The sequence below is a fragment of the Mercenaria mercenaria genome, chromosome 5, assembly GCF_021730395.1.
Source record: "Mercenaria mercenaria strain notata chromosome 5, MADL_Memer_1, whole genome shotgun sequence".
Classification (NCBI taxonomy): domain Eukaryota; kingdom Metazoa; phylum Mollusca; class Bivalvia; order Venerida; family Veneridae; genus Mercenaria; species Mercenaria mercenaria.
The window spans coordinates 19,199,839-19,216,671 of record NC_069365.1 but is presented as its reverse complement, the minus strand read 5'-3'; the positions used below and the strand labels follow the sequence as shown (position 1 = coordinate 19,216,671).

The 16,833-nt window shown below is 33.2% G+C and overlaps 2 protein-coding genes across 3 annotated transcripts in view; one reads left to right on the top strand and one right to left on the bottom strand.

Annotated features, from left to right (window-relative positions):
• Positions 1 to 16,833, top strand: part of LOC123556557 (uncharacterized) — a 54,117-nt gene that overhangs the window by 6,789 nt on the left and 30,495 nt on the right. The window contains exons 2-3 of one of the 2 annotated variants that reach the window (XM_053542824.1): positions 1,050 to 1,253; positions 3,761 to 4,343. The gene's annotated coding sequence lies outside the window, so the exon portion shown is untranslated. The remainder of the gene's footprint in view (positions 1 to 1,049; positions 1,254 to 3,760; positions 4,344 to 16,833) is intronic. The other variant, XM_053542825.1, reaches the window with a different exon arrangement.
• The window catches only part of LOC123558028 (baculoviral IAP repeat-containing protein 2-like), a 42,135-nt gene continuing 35,846 nt past the window's right edge, over positions 10,545 to 16,833 (bottom strand). Inside the window, exons 2-4 of the mRNA XM_053542827.1 lie at positions 15,556 to 15,752; positions 14,387 to 14,627; positions 10,545 to 14,154 (exon numbers count right to left, since the gene is read on the bottom strand). Coding sequence (XP_053398802.1) covers positions 14,042 to 14,154; positions 14,387 to 14,627; positions 15,556 to 15,741 — 540 coding nt within the window. The 5' untranslated portion in view covers positions 15,742 to 15,752 and the 3' untranslated portion in view covers positions 10,545 to 14,041. The remainder of the gene's footprint in view (positions 14,155 to 14,386; positions 14,628 to 15,555; positions 15,753 to 16,833) is intronic.

Here is a 16,833-nt window from a genome sequence, read left to right as displayed (position 1 = left end):
TATCTCACTGAAGTTTATGTCGACTTGATTAATCGTGATCAAATCAACAGACGGTTATTAAAGTATAACACTGGCGATACGGTCAGCCCTTAATAAACCGAATCGGGTCCAATTTTCAAACGACAACTGTTGATTTCTCAGACTTCCAATCATAAATTCATTCCTTCCCCGTGTAGAAAATACTATTAACATTAATAAAACAACATTAATTATCATTATAAACAAATGATCTGATAGAAATTTTTTCACAACACAATTTTTTATTCTTCTGCTGTCCGTTTCATAGTCACCGGTGAAACGAGATCTCATTCAGTTCCAACATGATGTTGGCGAGATTTGCTCTATAAGCTTTTCAAGTTGCCAATCTATATTTATTTTATAGCTCTTTGTTTGCCTTATTGGACGGGAGTGACTATTTTTTCACTCTGCTGAATATGCAACACTGAGTGAAATGTCAGACAAATGACACTGTTTACAGTTTCGCTCAGTATATTTTACAAGAATATTGCTATCATATAATATCTAGAAATGATAAGTAAGTTTAATAAACATAATAAAAACCTGTTTAAATACAAACAGATATCAATTTACAGAAAAAGCTGAATACAGTCTGCGTATCACATGATTAGCCGATCGATTGATTAAAGTCTTTTAGGTAAAGAAGTGTCTTCTACACCACTGCTGTAATTATTCGTCAACAAAATTTCATCTCTACGAAACCTTTGTGAAAAATTAAAAGAGAACCATTAACACTGTTTAAGAGTCGTGTTTAATTTTGTTGTTCGCAAAATGTTAGATAGATGATAGAATAACACAAATGATTTGAAAACCTCATAAACTTCTTATCTTATTACAATTCGTCGACCATCTTTTTTAAAAGATATTTCTTGTTGTATATATACTTTAACAACATATTTTCATCTTTTATAGTGACACAAGATTAAATAGAGCATACATGATATCGTTCTTAACAAAACCTTAAATAAATGAACTTTATTTCAAAACATATTGTAAGCCTTTATGAAATTATAAAGTTCTGACATTTCTAGTTACAGGTGCATTACCAAGAGGAGCGTAACAGAATGACGCCAAGGACAAAAAATTTAAAGTAATCACAGACGTTCGTTTCCTGGCTAAAAGACTACAAAGAGTGCAAATTGTGGCAATATATGAACAGTGCAAACTATAGCATATCCCTTTCACCAACACAAAGGAATAAGCAGCGGCGAATCGGATAGAAATAAGTATCTCTGGTAAGAAATTATTTCTTTAAGTCAATAAATTATCTAAAAGGTAACCGTATATCTAAGTGCGTCCTTCAAAAGTTATATACCATTACATTGACATCGGTGACAATATATCAGTAATTAGTAAAAATTATGTTTACCCAGTATATATTCATAATATCCTATGCAAATACAATTTTCATAATTAATACATACAGGCACATGGCCAGACTTTATCTACCTATGTTTCCAAAGCAAGATAACAAAATAAAAAGCGTGTGGAGTATATAGTTGTGATCCAAAAATATATAAAAATCCTTAATAAAACATCATAATAGAATTTTGTTACGTGAACTAAGAGACACTCCCAAGTGTCATTTGCATGCAATTTATCTGAAAGCTCTAATACAATTTTCTTTTATCTTTCAATATTTTTATGTCCGTAAAAATCCCTATTAAAGAAATTTTAATTTGCTAGTAACATGACTCCCTTTATTGTTCTCCTCAAAGGAAGGACCACTTATGGCGAACATGTCACACTTGACTGAGCAGGTAATAGATACAAGGGTATCATCAGAGGCATCCGAATTCCAGTAGGGAGCCGCCATCTTGGATTCATGCTTATTCATTACAAATAGCATCTTTAACATGTTTGTTAGTGAAATACAACTACGTAATAACAGACTTACAAGAAACAATAATATAGTTTGAATCATATAACTTCTAACTCTAGTTTGTCATAATGTAGATTAGAGATTAATTAAATGAATATGCATCATCTAAAAATAGACTCCCGCCCAAAATTATCATCATTTTTTTTTTATTTTTTATTTTTTTTGCTTTCAAAGGATCATTTGCAGATTTTATTTCATATCCACTGTATTATTTTACCATCAAAATATACTGTACTTACAAAGTAATTCTAGATTCTTTCGCCTGTCTGTTAATGCTATTTGCGTGCTACCATCGTCATTTCAATTACTTCCCTGTTTTATCCAGAATTTTTCACTTTATTGAGCTATAAAATGTTTCGAACTTTGTAATTGAATGCCTTTTTGATAAGTTGTTTTGTTAGCTTTAAGCTGTGAACTTTGTGAACGCATTTTTTCAAACTCTTTAGAGAGTTGGTTCCCTACTTACAAATATAAGTCTTGTTCTTCTAGCTTAATTTTACGGTCCCACATATCCGGAAATGTTGATAGAATGACGATCTTTATTACTTGTTGTCCGTTCATATATGCACATTCGGTATCTTGTCCTTTAATAGTGATCCATAAATTCACGAAAGCTCATTGTAAACACAATAGACAATACACGGAGAAGATTATTTTTCATGCACATGTGTTAGATTTTAACACTTCATCTAAAAACAACCATCATCTTAAGGTAGTTCTGCACGTTCGGAACAAAATGCTTTCTACAATGTATAGTTTGATTAAAGCTGACATTTTGAAACTTCAGAATATATTTTGACAATTCGGCAAATAGAAAGATTGGGTCGTTTGCCACATTGATTTGGAAAAAAATGACCTCAAAAGTTTTTGGGATTCAATGGGGATGATCACAATTTTGATGATTTTTTCGCGAATAAAACGTTTTCTATAATGTAGATTTAATGAATCTTCTCAAAATTATAAATTACACATGATCTTTAATATGGTGAAATAAAGTATATAGGACCGTGCGCTTGGTTTTGTTATGTATTATTATCTAATGTGTCTAACTTTTAAGTATCGTATGTTATCTTCCGAAAAATAGTAACGTTGCCGTCTAAAAAAATACTCACGAGTTGCCGCTTTTTTCATAGAAAGATTTTCGTTTTCGTTTGATAAGTCCAGGCTATATTCCGTATAATCCGGATAAATGACGTTACGCCATTACTTACGGTCAATCAAACGTGCAGAACTACCTTAATAATTTAATTACCTAAGCAATATGAAAGCAGATTCGATTTTAATGGGTTTATCCATTAGAGATAAAAATGTAACACCTTTCACGACCCCATCACCGACGTAAGAGGAACTCTGTTACATGTATGTATTTACATTATATGAATACCAGAAGTAATAGCAAAACTGATTCCAAGTTTGGAGTGGCATTTTATAGCCACCACACATCGAAGACTGATGTTGAAGGTTAATCAAATCTGTTAGAAGATCCTTTGGCAGCATAAAATGCGATCAAGCAAAGTTTTGGCAGACTCAGTCTATCCTTGAAAAGTAATGTAACCCTCACCCCCACCCCCACCCCACACACCTAAGCAATGTGTTGGTTGGATCTTTGAACTAATTCCATTATAATTATAACAAAGAACTAGAAATAATAATCGCATTGAGCCCAAATGTGTGTCAACTGAAAGGGATTCGTAACAACCTTACGATAACTGTGGTAGTAGAAGAAAATTCAAAATATTTATGTTGTACTTAATCATAAAAATAGTTTTACAATAAAAAAAAATTAAAACAAATTTCCAAATTTTGCAGACAAGTTTTACCATATTGACTCAAATTCAAACAATATTACTCCATTTTCAGGCGATACATTTACCAAGTACAAAGAGGTAAGAAGCTTAAGTTAAGGTAACGGTTGCCAAGATGTGAAGTTCGTTCAAGATTTATGTGACAGTTCCTGAAATGTGGGAGTCGAATGTGAAGAATATTTAGAAATATAAGAAATTAACAAATAGGTATTCTTTATCAGTGTTTGTTCCGGAGATAAAATTAATGTAGCTTGTACGAAGCTGTGATTAAAAAAAAAATACCATTATTTGAAGTTTCCTCGCTGTTTAATAAGGAAGTGTCCATTTGAATATATTAACAACTGGTCATACATTGTCTTGTCCTATTGTCGCACGGGATGCCCACAATATCAAGTAAACTGTGTTATATTCTACTGTCACCTATAACCTCAAAGGTTTGTCAGAAGAGAAATAACTGCATATTTACGACGATTCGATAACATAAATGATATTTTTGTAACACTCATTTCTACATAGATAAAAGGAACGGTGAAATGGACGTATACCGCTTTAGTGATGTGTTTCATAAAGTTTTATATCTAGTGAATAATTCTAGATTTGGATTTTATACATTGAAAAAATGGATTATAGTCTCGAAGGTAGGCTTTTTTCAAATATATTTGTACAATATTAAATATAATGCTATGTTACAAAATATGTTTGATTTACTTTAAATTTTTAGTTCCGTGTTTCTTGTACTTCTGGTCTGCATACATTTTCTTCTATACAGTTAAAGAGAGATAACTGTTGATGATATACTGTAGAACTAATTATACTTGCTTCCCTTTAGTTGAAGATCGCAAATAAATGCTGAACACCACTTATCTGGCTGCTCTTTATTTAAAATAAAACGTTACTTCTTCATTTTCTATGATATCAGATTTTCAATGACATATTCCCATAAACAATTAAAGAAAAAGGAATGTTAACTCTTATACTAGTATACAAAAGGTACACTTCATGGAATACAATCCTCCTTTCCGATTCTTCCGAGACAAAGTATTTCCATATTAGCGTAATTGTTACAGTGTAACCCGCTGGTCAACGACAACTTTGGTCTTATTTTTTAGGAAAATTACCTGATTGCCTTATATATACATAATGACATTTATAATATTTTATACCGATAATCGTAATTTCGCCTCATATCATATACAAGAAACTGGGCTTGCATCGGGTGTTGAATGAATCAGTACATAAAAATAGATTTAATTGTCAGTGACAATCGAATATCTCCACGGAGAAAAGGAAAAAGAAAGAAAACTCTATAGAGAGACAATTTCTTAGTCCTGTTGATCTATGTTTTGGATCATCATTTTTGTGGTTTAGAAAAATTAACGCACAGCCTGATATGTTTATTAAATTTTCAAGGCCGTTTTTATTTTTTCTTAGCTTATACTAATTAGTTTTAGCTCGATTGTGATGAAAGCTTCAAACTTATTGAAACCACTCTCGGGTCCGCTTCCTGGAAAAATCAGTACTGGTGTCATATGAGAAGTCATGGTCGTGACCCCAGTGGGGCTTGAACCCACGACCCCTGGATTGAGCGGCCGACACCTTATCCACTAGACCAAGCTCCCCTTTTTTCCTTTATATCCAGGATCATGTCCTGTTTACATAATTACATCAAATGTTTGACTTGACAATAATTTTAGTTACTACGGGGCGTAATTTCATTTTGATACAGTTACAAAACAGTTACAAAGTTACAAGAGTCAAAAGGATACACTAGGAGACTCAGTGTAAAATGTACTTAATTTAAGCTGTTTCTTAACTCATATATAATATTTCGCTAGTTTTAATTTCCACATAACAGATACTGTCACGAGAGTAATAATAATTCACATTCTTTCAGTTGCATTTATTAGTTTATTGTTCTATCGAAATCAAGATAATTAAAGTTACATTCCATGGATTTTTTACGATTTCAGACTATGCAAATTGCGTTACCTAACAAACGCTTATTTTTCAAGAGTACCGAAACCTTTTAGAAATTGAAATTGAAAGTGTAGTCTACACTTTTAAGATTTTCTTTAAATAACCAAAGAAGGATTTTATCGTGCATTGTCTTGTCGATTAGAACACGTTTCGCAAAATGACCTACTTTTAGCTATTCCGCCTAAAAAGAATCTTAGATAAGTATCCCTTCCTGGTGTAATTCGAACGTGTTAGAGTGGACATTCGGCCTTCGTGATTAGATTACTACTCATCTGAACTCAAAATCGTGTTTTATTTGCCAACAAAGCACGCAAAACTAAATTCTATTTCCCAAGCAAAAATCCGCATATGTGAACAATCAACAAAGGTGAGCGCAAGCAGTATTTCCGAGGTTTCGATAGGACAACTTGACCGTAACTTGTATGTTTAGGTTTACGAAGTATTAATTATTTTTCCATGTAATTGTGGATCGTTTCTGTCTCGTTTTCTTTCGATCGTTTACATCTAGAATTAGATGTCTGCGCATGCACCGAGGTTAACTGTTCTATATTTATAACTTGTTAAGTTTGCGGTTTTTGTGGTATTTCACATCCACATTTTTGAAAGTACGCCGATTTTCATAATTTCACTGCTTCAAATTAAAAATAAAAATTGACAACGTACAAATAGAATTCTTTTTCTGTGGAAAGTAGCTTTAAAGTTAATTTTGCAAATATTATCATTTTACTTATCAAATTCTGCTTTTGCAAAAATAGCGCGGTTGAAAGATATATTGTGGTTTTGTAAAAACGCGTAATATTACAAATATAGCCCGTCTTTAAAGCCGTCCACAATGAACTAAATAAGCATAAAATGCTCTGATCTCACTAATCGCACCACTTCGCATTCAACTACACAAGCTTAACGTTAGTTACCTATTGACCGTATTAATATCAGGTACACTGCTTTATGATAAGGACTGATATGATTTCCATATATAATTATCAGAACAGAACAGAGCAGAACAGAACATACCTTTATTAATTCAAAACCTTTACACTTACATGAGTATACAATGTAATACATTTATACAAATTCATATGACGTGGTGATTGTTGTGTGTACATGAAAACAAAAAAAGATTTATACACATAACATGGTACTATTTCAAGAAAGAAAATAAGACACATTTAGTAACAGGTAATTACAGTAGAAGTAACTTTACCGGTTTCTTTTTTGTTGCCCATTATTTTAGAGGCTTAAGATTTACTTATAAAAGGTTTGCAGTATTTGAAAAAAAAAACAATGCAGCTAGGACTGATAGTGATGATTAAAGATGATAAGTTGGTTAAAATATCGTCACCTTAGCGCAAAAAGTGAATAAGTCATTCTTTAAGGTTTTTGCACTGAGGTGATGATATCCAGTTGTTGAAGGTTAAGCTGATTAAACTGCTTCCTTAGGTGGTGTTGAAGTAATTTAAACGTTAACATGGTGTTGTCACAACTGAAACCCCGTGTAATAGGATAGAAAAAACGGATAGCCTTATACTTCCTTGCTATTGAGCCAGCTTTAATAGCGACGTGGTAGGATGTCCACTTTCGGTGTGAGAGGTCTGGGGTTCGATTCCCGGTCAAAGCTGAAATATTTTCCGTTACATTTGGTGCCCAACGTAAATACCTGATAAATAGATATGAATGAATTACACTTATCCATGTCACTTCTTTCAGTGACTCTCACATATCTTTATAATTGGGTAATGTTTATCTTGTTTCTTTGTAGTACTTTAATACAAGACTTTAAAATATGTCTGCTTTTGACGATACACTCATATTATATATATATATATATATATATATATATATATATATATATATATATATATTTTTTTTTTTTTTTTTTTTTTTTTGGTAATAATCTAACATTTAAGAATACACGCTAACGATGACGTTATCTCGACCTAGAAACAAGATTAAAAGTTTTTCAATAGCATAAATGTCATTTAATCTAGAGAAAAAATATATCTTTAAGAGAAATAATTGGAGCCAATTCTTTAATTTATTACATGCATGTATATCTTATAAACGTACTGAAAAATATAACTCATTGGTGATGTTTAAAAAGCTACTCCATGTCTTCGCTAACTGCACATATTGGGCAAACTATTTAGGTGCTAAAATGTCACACACTATCATCACGCCAAAGTAGTTTTTGAACTGAATGACATTGTTTGGAAATGTGCCATGATAATGTGCCAGGATAATTTATGATAATACACAAAGGCTATACGTTTACGACAGCAAATATGTAAGTCTGGAATTTCATTCATAAACTTTTTTGTAGGTATTGGTATTTATTGGCAAACTGCCTCTTAATGGTGCGTTCTTCATGATTCCCCAAAAATTCAGTAAGAACCCGGTTCTTATTTCTTAATTTTTAACTGACAGGTTTAATTGGGAAGGTCATGATAAGACCACAATCAGGTGATAAAGGCAATTTATTTATCAGACTAATTTATTGTGGTGTACTTTACAGGAATGAAGTGACATACTGATATTATGAAGTCTGAAAATATTTAATTAAACATTTAATTCTTCGCTCAACATAATCCTTTGAAACAAACTGAAAACGGTCCACCATTTTGCTAGACATTCACATCTGTTTTGGCTCCAAACATTACAGACAAAATAAATGACGTAATTCGCACTCAGCATACCTCTGAAAACACAAATTTGTTTGACAACAGCAATTTCATGGTTAATTAGGAAGGTCAGATTTCTTCACCCCCACATATTTGCCAATAAGTAGGTAAGAAGTTCTGATAACCGGGCTTCGCCCGGTTATCAGAACCTCTTACCTATACATATTTTATCGTTATACATGTGTTTAAGAGCACCGAGTGATACCTTTGACAATCAATAATGTCCCATTTTTGTGGCCCGTGAACGTTTAAGAAGTTTAAGAATTATATTACAAATAAGTTTATATTGTGCGGACTTGCAAGAGAATATTACTTGTCCCAATGTACTTGTTTCATTTTGCAATGCTTAGACTACATTATTTACGCAGCGCCGTCTCTTCCGTCTACATTTCAATAATTATAATAAATACATGGTAGGCTTAGATCTTCATAAAAGGTAACATAAAATGTATGGCCGACATATTTAAGAAAGACAGGCGCGAGGGTCGCCTGTCTAAATCTGCCTATATTTAAATAACTGCTGTAAATGTATCAACTTGAAGGATCATTTTCAGCTCAAATGTAAGTATGCACGTAAACATGATGTACTCCCACAAAAATAACATGCAAGGACAAGAATGATAAAATACAAGGGATCATACATATATGAGACACTCTTCCTCAGTAGTAATTCACAAACAGATGTAAGGGGAATATAAGGCGATGTTCTAAAGCAGCTTAAAATCAAAACGAATACTAATAAGTGACTGACATTACAGATTTGAAGTAAAATGAAATCTTCTACGTAGTTCAACATGCAAGTGCCTTTCAGAAATGCTAATTTAAATTTGCATCTAAGAGAATATCATTGAACCTAGACAAACTGTTGTAAGTCATTTGTAATATAACACCCGTCAACAACATCTGCTGACCACTTATTTCCTGAATGAAATGAAAGCCAATCTGATATTAACATTCGAATTCTGAATAGGTCATAAATGGTTTTCAGCATCTGACTCATTCAATAAATAACATCAAATATTTCAATGTCCGTGTCTTCACTGACGCGACTAATACAAAATAAATCTTCTGTTTAGTTTTGCTTGTGTTTAATTGTATAAGAGCGGACGGGGGAAGGGGGAGATGTATAAGGGATGCTGAATGTCCACAACGCATACTAAACACGCAGTCGAGGCGTTTTCGTACCCAAATTTAAAGTGTAAATATTTTGTAATTAATAGTTATTTTATATAGTGCTATTGTTTCCTTTGACGAGGACAAATTTCAAAGTGATAAGCGAGAATTTCCAGCGCGGTCTTTTGCAATCTTTCTTTGGTCAATGTCCGTTAAGAAGAACGAACAAGTACCATACATGACTGTGGTCAACAAGCCTTGTGTCCCCGGCAATGCTCACCCTTTGGGTCATTTTACTGAAATACGATCGTTGCAGTTAATTTCTTATCGGACATGTAGAAATCTAGTGTAAAGTTAAGTAATTGTTAGAGTATTTTATGATGTTTGAATAATCAAATCTCCTGTATAGGATGAGAAGAACAAACGAATTCCGTCATTAACATATTGTAGCATCACCCATGACTTTTAAATACATGTATGGTCGATAATGGTTATTTCAGTCGGAAATAAATTAATTATATAATAACTACAATATGCGTCAATACATTATAGCATAAAGTCTGCTGCATATACTTTGTAAATTGTGTTATCAAAGGAAACCCTTTGGAAGCAAAGAACGCCACGAAGAAAAATAAAAGCACTCGGTATGCCACTAACCGGTATAAGGCGGTATCCTTAGTGTGTGTTTGTGCTTGTTTTCTAGTTTTCGTGTTTTTGTTTTCACTGTATTCATTTGTGATGATTTATACATGTGCTCAGTCGATATCGACATCTTTTCATGATAACACTAGTAGCCCTTGGAATGCCAAAAGTTTCCTGTTGTTCATTTTGGCATTACCCGATTTCATTTGGGTTCGTTACTTCAACGATGAAACCAGCTTGATACTTATAGTTTAAACGATGCTCATATACTTTTTGTATTTTTAACATGTTTTATCAACTGATTAAGTCTTTCACAACTTGCGAGCCTTCAGCATTATTTATCCTAAAATGTATTTATATGCAGTAAAAAATAAAAATCAAAATAAGGCAAAAAAAAAAAACAAAAACGCATGATCAGTTGGCTAATTGTTTGCAGGTAAATACATCCCAATGATATCTATTTAAACATGTCTTTTCTCAGAAAATTCTGTGCTACCTGAACATAACGTTGTTGTTTATCATATGAAAATAATAAGGATCCCATTAAGGATTATATTAAAAGACAAGATTCTTGAAAATCTAAGTTTTCACTGTCCTTGTCTTCTAGTTATCTTCTAGTTAATATAAGTCCTATCATTTTGCTGGCATGCTATTTGAGCAAACACTTTAGTTCTAGAACGACGAAACGTATTTTATAGTTCTACTTTACGTGTATGATAAAGTTTAAACATATACTTTCAAGATGTAAAAATAGTTAGATTGATGCCTCCTCACTCAAGATGCCATAATTACATGATGGTTCTTGAGTAAGAATCAATATACAGGAACATAATTGTGTTCCGTTTTATTTCATAGAGGAACCGTTTCAGATTAAGTTTTCTAACATAAATATTGGGATATCATGACGTAATGCAAGACTTCGCGCGCGGAAAATTAGCATGTTTTAGTTAAGATCATAAACCCTCTATATAAGATAGTTTGTCTCTACATGACACCATCTTAATCAACTCGTGGCTAGTTAGGACATCAAAGTGATTACACTAAAAGCAGAAGCCCGTCTGTTAAAATATGCTTTTGTTATACACGCTAAGTAAATTGAGCTTTTTGTCACCCTTTGAACTGAACCGATTCTGTATGCATCTAGTTTTTGATAGAAATATGGACTCCAAAACTATATATTGTCAAACAAATGTAATGAAATTTCTAGAAATCTTATTTCAGCCCCACATAAATGTTGATAAAAAATTTACGTCACTGACTATGACGCAACAAGCTGTTTTTAGAATTATAACTGTATAAGTAACACTTTCAAATCTGTATCTGTACTACATTTCAATATACAGTTGATCTTCATAATTGCTCAATAGTCCGCTCGAATTAATAAATTATGCAGCACACAAACTATTATCAACCCCGAAGAACAATTAATTGAAAAAGGATATGTTTTCTACATAAATAAATATCTTTTGTGTTTAAGGATATTTCTATGAAAAAGTACAAAGGGTCGATTTTTCAGGTGGATTCGTGTTATTTTCGTTTCCTACATTTAAAATACTTCTTCATATGATATGTGTTTCTTTCGCAAGCTATAAAGAATGGTTAATATCTCCGAATTTCGGTTATCATATTTAATAACATCTTATGTTTAGGGAGCACTTTTAAGTTGGAACTGTGCTGACTTATACAAGTAGAAACCGTCGCTTACACGTTTGACAAAATGTTGAAAAGACACTAAACCCGAACACGAACGTTTTTCTTTGTTATTTTTAGCATAAAGCATTAAAAATGCCTCGGAGTTCAGTGTGTCCCAGTACAGTATTGCAAGATTATTTCTCTCCGTTATTTTGCAAACCATTACGTCACCCTTAAACAATTTTAAAATTGTTTATATTATTATGCAACCCCCACCCTACCCTTTCTGAGAAGCGGGGATATACTGCTTTGCATCTATCGGCCGCGTTGGTCGATCCATAGAGTAAACGGTTTTCGCCCAAAAACTGGAGAACCGCTTGTCCCAGGGCCTTTAAACATAAGAACATGTATGGGCCTACGCAGTAAATGAAACATAGAGATTTTGGGGTCAGTAGGTGAAAGGTCAGGGCCACAGGAGCCAAAACTTTTAAATGGTTTCTGCCAAATAACCGGGGAACAACATGATTCAGACCCTTCAAAAATGAGCTTATGCAGTAAACGAAAAATATAGTTTTCTGGGTCAGTAGATTAAAGGTAAAGGTCATTGGGCAATCTCTGAAAAGGGTTTCCGCCCAATAACTTGGGAACAAATTGAACCAAGACCTTCAGAATTAGAAGCATGATCTGGCGTATAAAGTAAATGACCACTGTTGTTTTTGGGTCAGTAGGTCAAATGTTGAGGTCACAGCGGGCCAAACCTTGAAAACAGTTTCATCACAATAACTTTAGAAACACTTGACCAAGGACCTTTCTACTTGTTACCTTGCTTGGACTTATAAATAAAGTAAATGAACCCTAATGTTTTGGGATAAGTAGGTAAAAGGTCAGCTTCACATGGGACTAAGCCTTAAAAATCATTTCCGCCCAATACCTTGAGAACTTCTTTCCCCAGAACCTACAAATTTGGTAGCATGATTGTGCTTGAAGGTTTTATGTTAAAGCTATAAAGAGATGTAACGAAACAATAAATTCAATTAAACTGTCTGTTGTATCCTCAATATTTAAGCGATTGACAAATATTAGAGAAAACAGTTATTCTAAATAGGATTTGAAAAAAAAAATTAACATTGTTTGTACTCATGCCGGAAAATATGGCAGCCACATTTCAAGCAAAGGCATTTGGAGCCTTTAGGGGACGATGCTCCGGAAACATCCACATTGTATCAGTGTTATTGCAAGTTTAAAGCTAGCAAGGATAATATTACTGACATCTCGCCAATCAGACATCAGAAGACAACGTTGTAACACTTTGAAAAGGAAGAGCTCCTTCATATTAATAACAGTTGTTCTCCATTTCATCAATACCACAGAAATATTATATAAACATTTTATATTTGTTCGTAGAAAGATGTAGAAAATGCTTTAAATTGCGAGAAAGGTGAATCATTGCTAATCACGTGTTGAAGTAACGGTTGTCAGCCTCCTACTACGATCAATATATTCTCGGCTTGAGGAGAACAGCAGATTTAATTAAAAAAAGATACAGAGAAATCAAAAAGCTTACCACCAGGACTTTTACTCTAAACAACCAGATGTCTAACCCTTATCAAGACCAAATTTTATCCAAGTTTAATAATGATTGGAGCAAAAGTTAAGAAGATATGATTAAATTAAAAAGTTTTTCAAAAAACTTAAACCTGAAAGCATCGGCGACACCGACATTGGCGCCAACGCCGAAGCCAGTTTGAGTACCAAAACGCTCTAACTGCTGTGTAATTGTCGTGTAAAACATTTATAACTTCATCAAAATGTTATATCACATATAACAAAAAAAAACATGTTTATGAATTGTTATTATCTATACATAACACGGAAATACCAATTTATGTTAAAAAATTACAGGACATTACAAATAAAGTTTTCCATCCTAGGTGAATGTCTAACACAATGATAACAAAGGGCATGAAATATAAATCATAGACAACCTCTTTTAAAATATATAATAAGCAAAGCAAAAGAACCATAATTACACGCATGTACTCAATGTCTTTGACGAACACAGAGCAATAAAAACACAACAAGTCAGAAGGCAAGTGTCTAAGCAGATAAAAAATCTCAGTGGACTTTAAAACTGGCTATTACTCAGTCTTTCAACGGCAAAAAAACATGACATGCCTTTTTAAATGACACACTTTGTAATTTCATGTACATCTTACAGTAAATAACATCTCCATAAAAGTCAGACTAATCATAGCCTAATTTGTTTTTTGAAAACAAATAACGGCAAAACTCATTTAATGGCAGAAAAATCCAAATTCCTTGAAATGCTCTTGTCTTGGATTATCCCCTGGCTGCCAGTTCGATAATTCCCCTCCGCATATTGTACATCTTACAGTGTCTCCTGCTCCTGAAACAGATAATCAGAGACCTTTCTAACGGCTAATTAATTCCCAGAATATTTTCAACCATAACATTTCACTCAAATTCAAAAGTAAGTAAATGAAAATAGCTGTAGCAACTTGCTTATCGACAATGATGTTATTTTGACACTTCGGACTTTTCTGCGGCTTTTACAGACTTAAGAGGTTTTCATTAATATTCAATATTTGTATTTCGTGACATACTAAAGAAATAATTACCTGTGTAACAAAAACTGGCTTCAGCAAGAACTTCCGGATCTAGAAAGGATACACGCCAATGACGAAATGTTCTTAATCTTCTTCTGTAACTATCTTCGCTGGTTTCTCGCCTTCTATGATTGAGTGTTGTCTCCGGAAACTCGTGCATTAAGAGATGGGATCTCGCAATTGGTTCATGAATGTTCTGCATTGGCGAAGGGTGTAAACTGTAAACAGCATTTGGATCAGATCGTGGTGAAACCTAAGAAGATAGAAAATAATGGTTCAAAGTCAAGAAAAATAAACAGTGCCTTGAATTCAAAAACAGTCGACAGAACATTAAATGTTCATGTATCGCAGTATCTACGAAACAAACCAACAGTTTTGATTTGCTTACTTGCTAAGTTACAAAGTTGGAGATGTACTCTTGACAATTGCTGAATGATATAAGTGCACATATTCTTCAATATTTTTATATAAACGACGTATCGCCTTTGATACATAACTACTCAAAAGACATGATTATTTGTTAGCCCGGTCCAGTTCATGTAGCTTGTGATATAGTTATATTTGTTTTTGGTAGCCGATCATATGCGAATAGAATTGCTTTGCAATTTCTTGAAAATGACAAAAGGCAAAGACTCCTGATAAGCATTTATACAATTTACAATAGTTTTATTGTTTATTAAAGTGTCACATGTATAACTTTGCAAACAGTATAATACATTTTCGATACACATAGTTAAAACTAAAAGAACAACATCATTTGTTATATACCCAGCCAAATATGGCTTATGCAAACAGTATATACCCATTTCGGCACATATAGTTAAAACTTAAAGAACCACATCATTTGTTAAACACCCAGCCAAATATGGCTTATAAGACTCTGGTACACATTTATACTGCCATGAATCTATATTTGATAGTTATGAGATCACATTTATGTTTGGTCTAAAATTCAATTTTTATATGCATATTGTGGGCGCTTTCGCATTCAGGCATGATGCAAATATTTTGTTTTTGACACTGGAAGTTTTCTTTTTGAGATTTCATATTTTAATGACATTTTTGCAAATTTAGATGGTGTAGACTCAACTGCACTGTACTAAACTGTGGATTTGTTTAACCAAGACTGTTTTAGTACCTTTTTACTATGCAACTCAAACAATAAACACTTTCAAACTTACCATATGGATACCTCTTGCAATGTAGTGTACTTGTTGAGTTCTTATTGTAATGCTTGGGCGTTGATACTGCATGGATAGCGATACGAAGGAGGTACCGCTGGTTCCGTCAATAGATATATTAGATATATATGACGGCAAGTCTGGTGTTGGCAGACTGTCATCTTCCTCCGTCCGGGCCTCGGCCATGTTTCATTGTTCTGGAAATAATAGTTCAAAGGGTAACAGTATCGGGAAAAACATCGTTACACAAAAGGTTTTATTTAGATATTAAGGAATTTCACACATTTATCGTTAAAGTGACTTTTTATGCTAAGTAACTATGGAAATTTTTTTCATAATATTAAAATGATGAAACAGTCTATGTTTATTGCGAGTAAGTTTTGCACCATTTTATTTTATGCAAAATATTAATACTTTGACTGATTGTTTTGCTAAGTTATGAATAATAAGACTATTTTTATTAAAAGACGGTAAAACATTAAGAAATGTACATACAATTATGTACATCTTCTTTTAAATGCGGCATTTTGATAAATTAAAAAACAAACAATAAAAACCCATACATTTTCAATCAAAGTTGTAATTTTTATTATAGTTTTAAGTGAATGTAGGGCCATATTTGACCCTAGAGGATAATTTGAACAATCTTGGTAAAGGACCACTATGTTACATACAAAATATCAAAGCCCTATGCCATGGGTTTTTGGGCGAGAAGTTCAAAGACTTTGGTTTTGGCTTGAATAAGTCTACAAAAAATATGTGACCCCTCCCCTCCCCGGGAGGGGCCATATTTGACCCTAGGTATATAAATTGAACAATTTTGGTAGAGGACAACTAGATTATGCTAAATACAAAGTATCAAAGCCCTAGGCCATGTGGATTCGGACAAGAAGATTTTCGAAAATTTTCCCAATATAAGTTTTTATAAAGCATGTGACTCCAAGGGCGGGGCCATATTTGACCCTAGGGGGATAATTTGAAAAATTTTGGTAGAGGTCTAGTAGATGATATCAAAGCCCCAAGCCCTGTTAGTTTGGACTAGAAGATTTTCAAAGTTTATCCCTGTGTAAGTCTGTATAAACCATGTGTCCCCCAGGGCAGGGCCATATTTGACCCTAGGGGGATAAATTGCACAATATTGGTAGAGGACTACTAGTTGACGTTATATCTGGACGAGAAGATTTTAAAATTTCCACTGTATGCATATAGTGAAAAGAAAGGCAGCCATTTTTTAACGAATCGTAATAAGTTGAACAATCTTGGCAGAGGATAACTGAG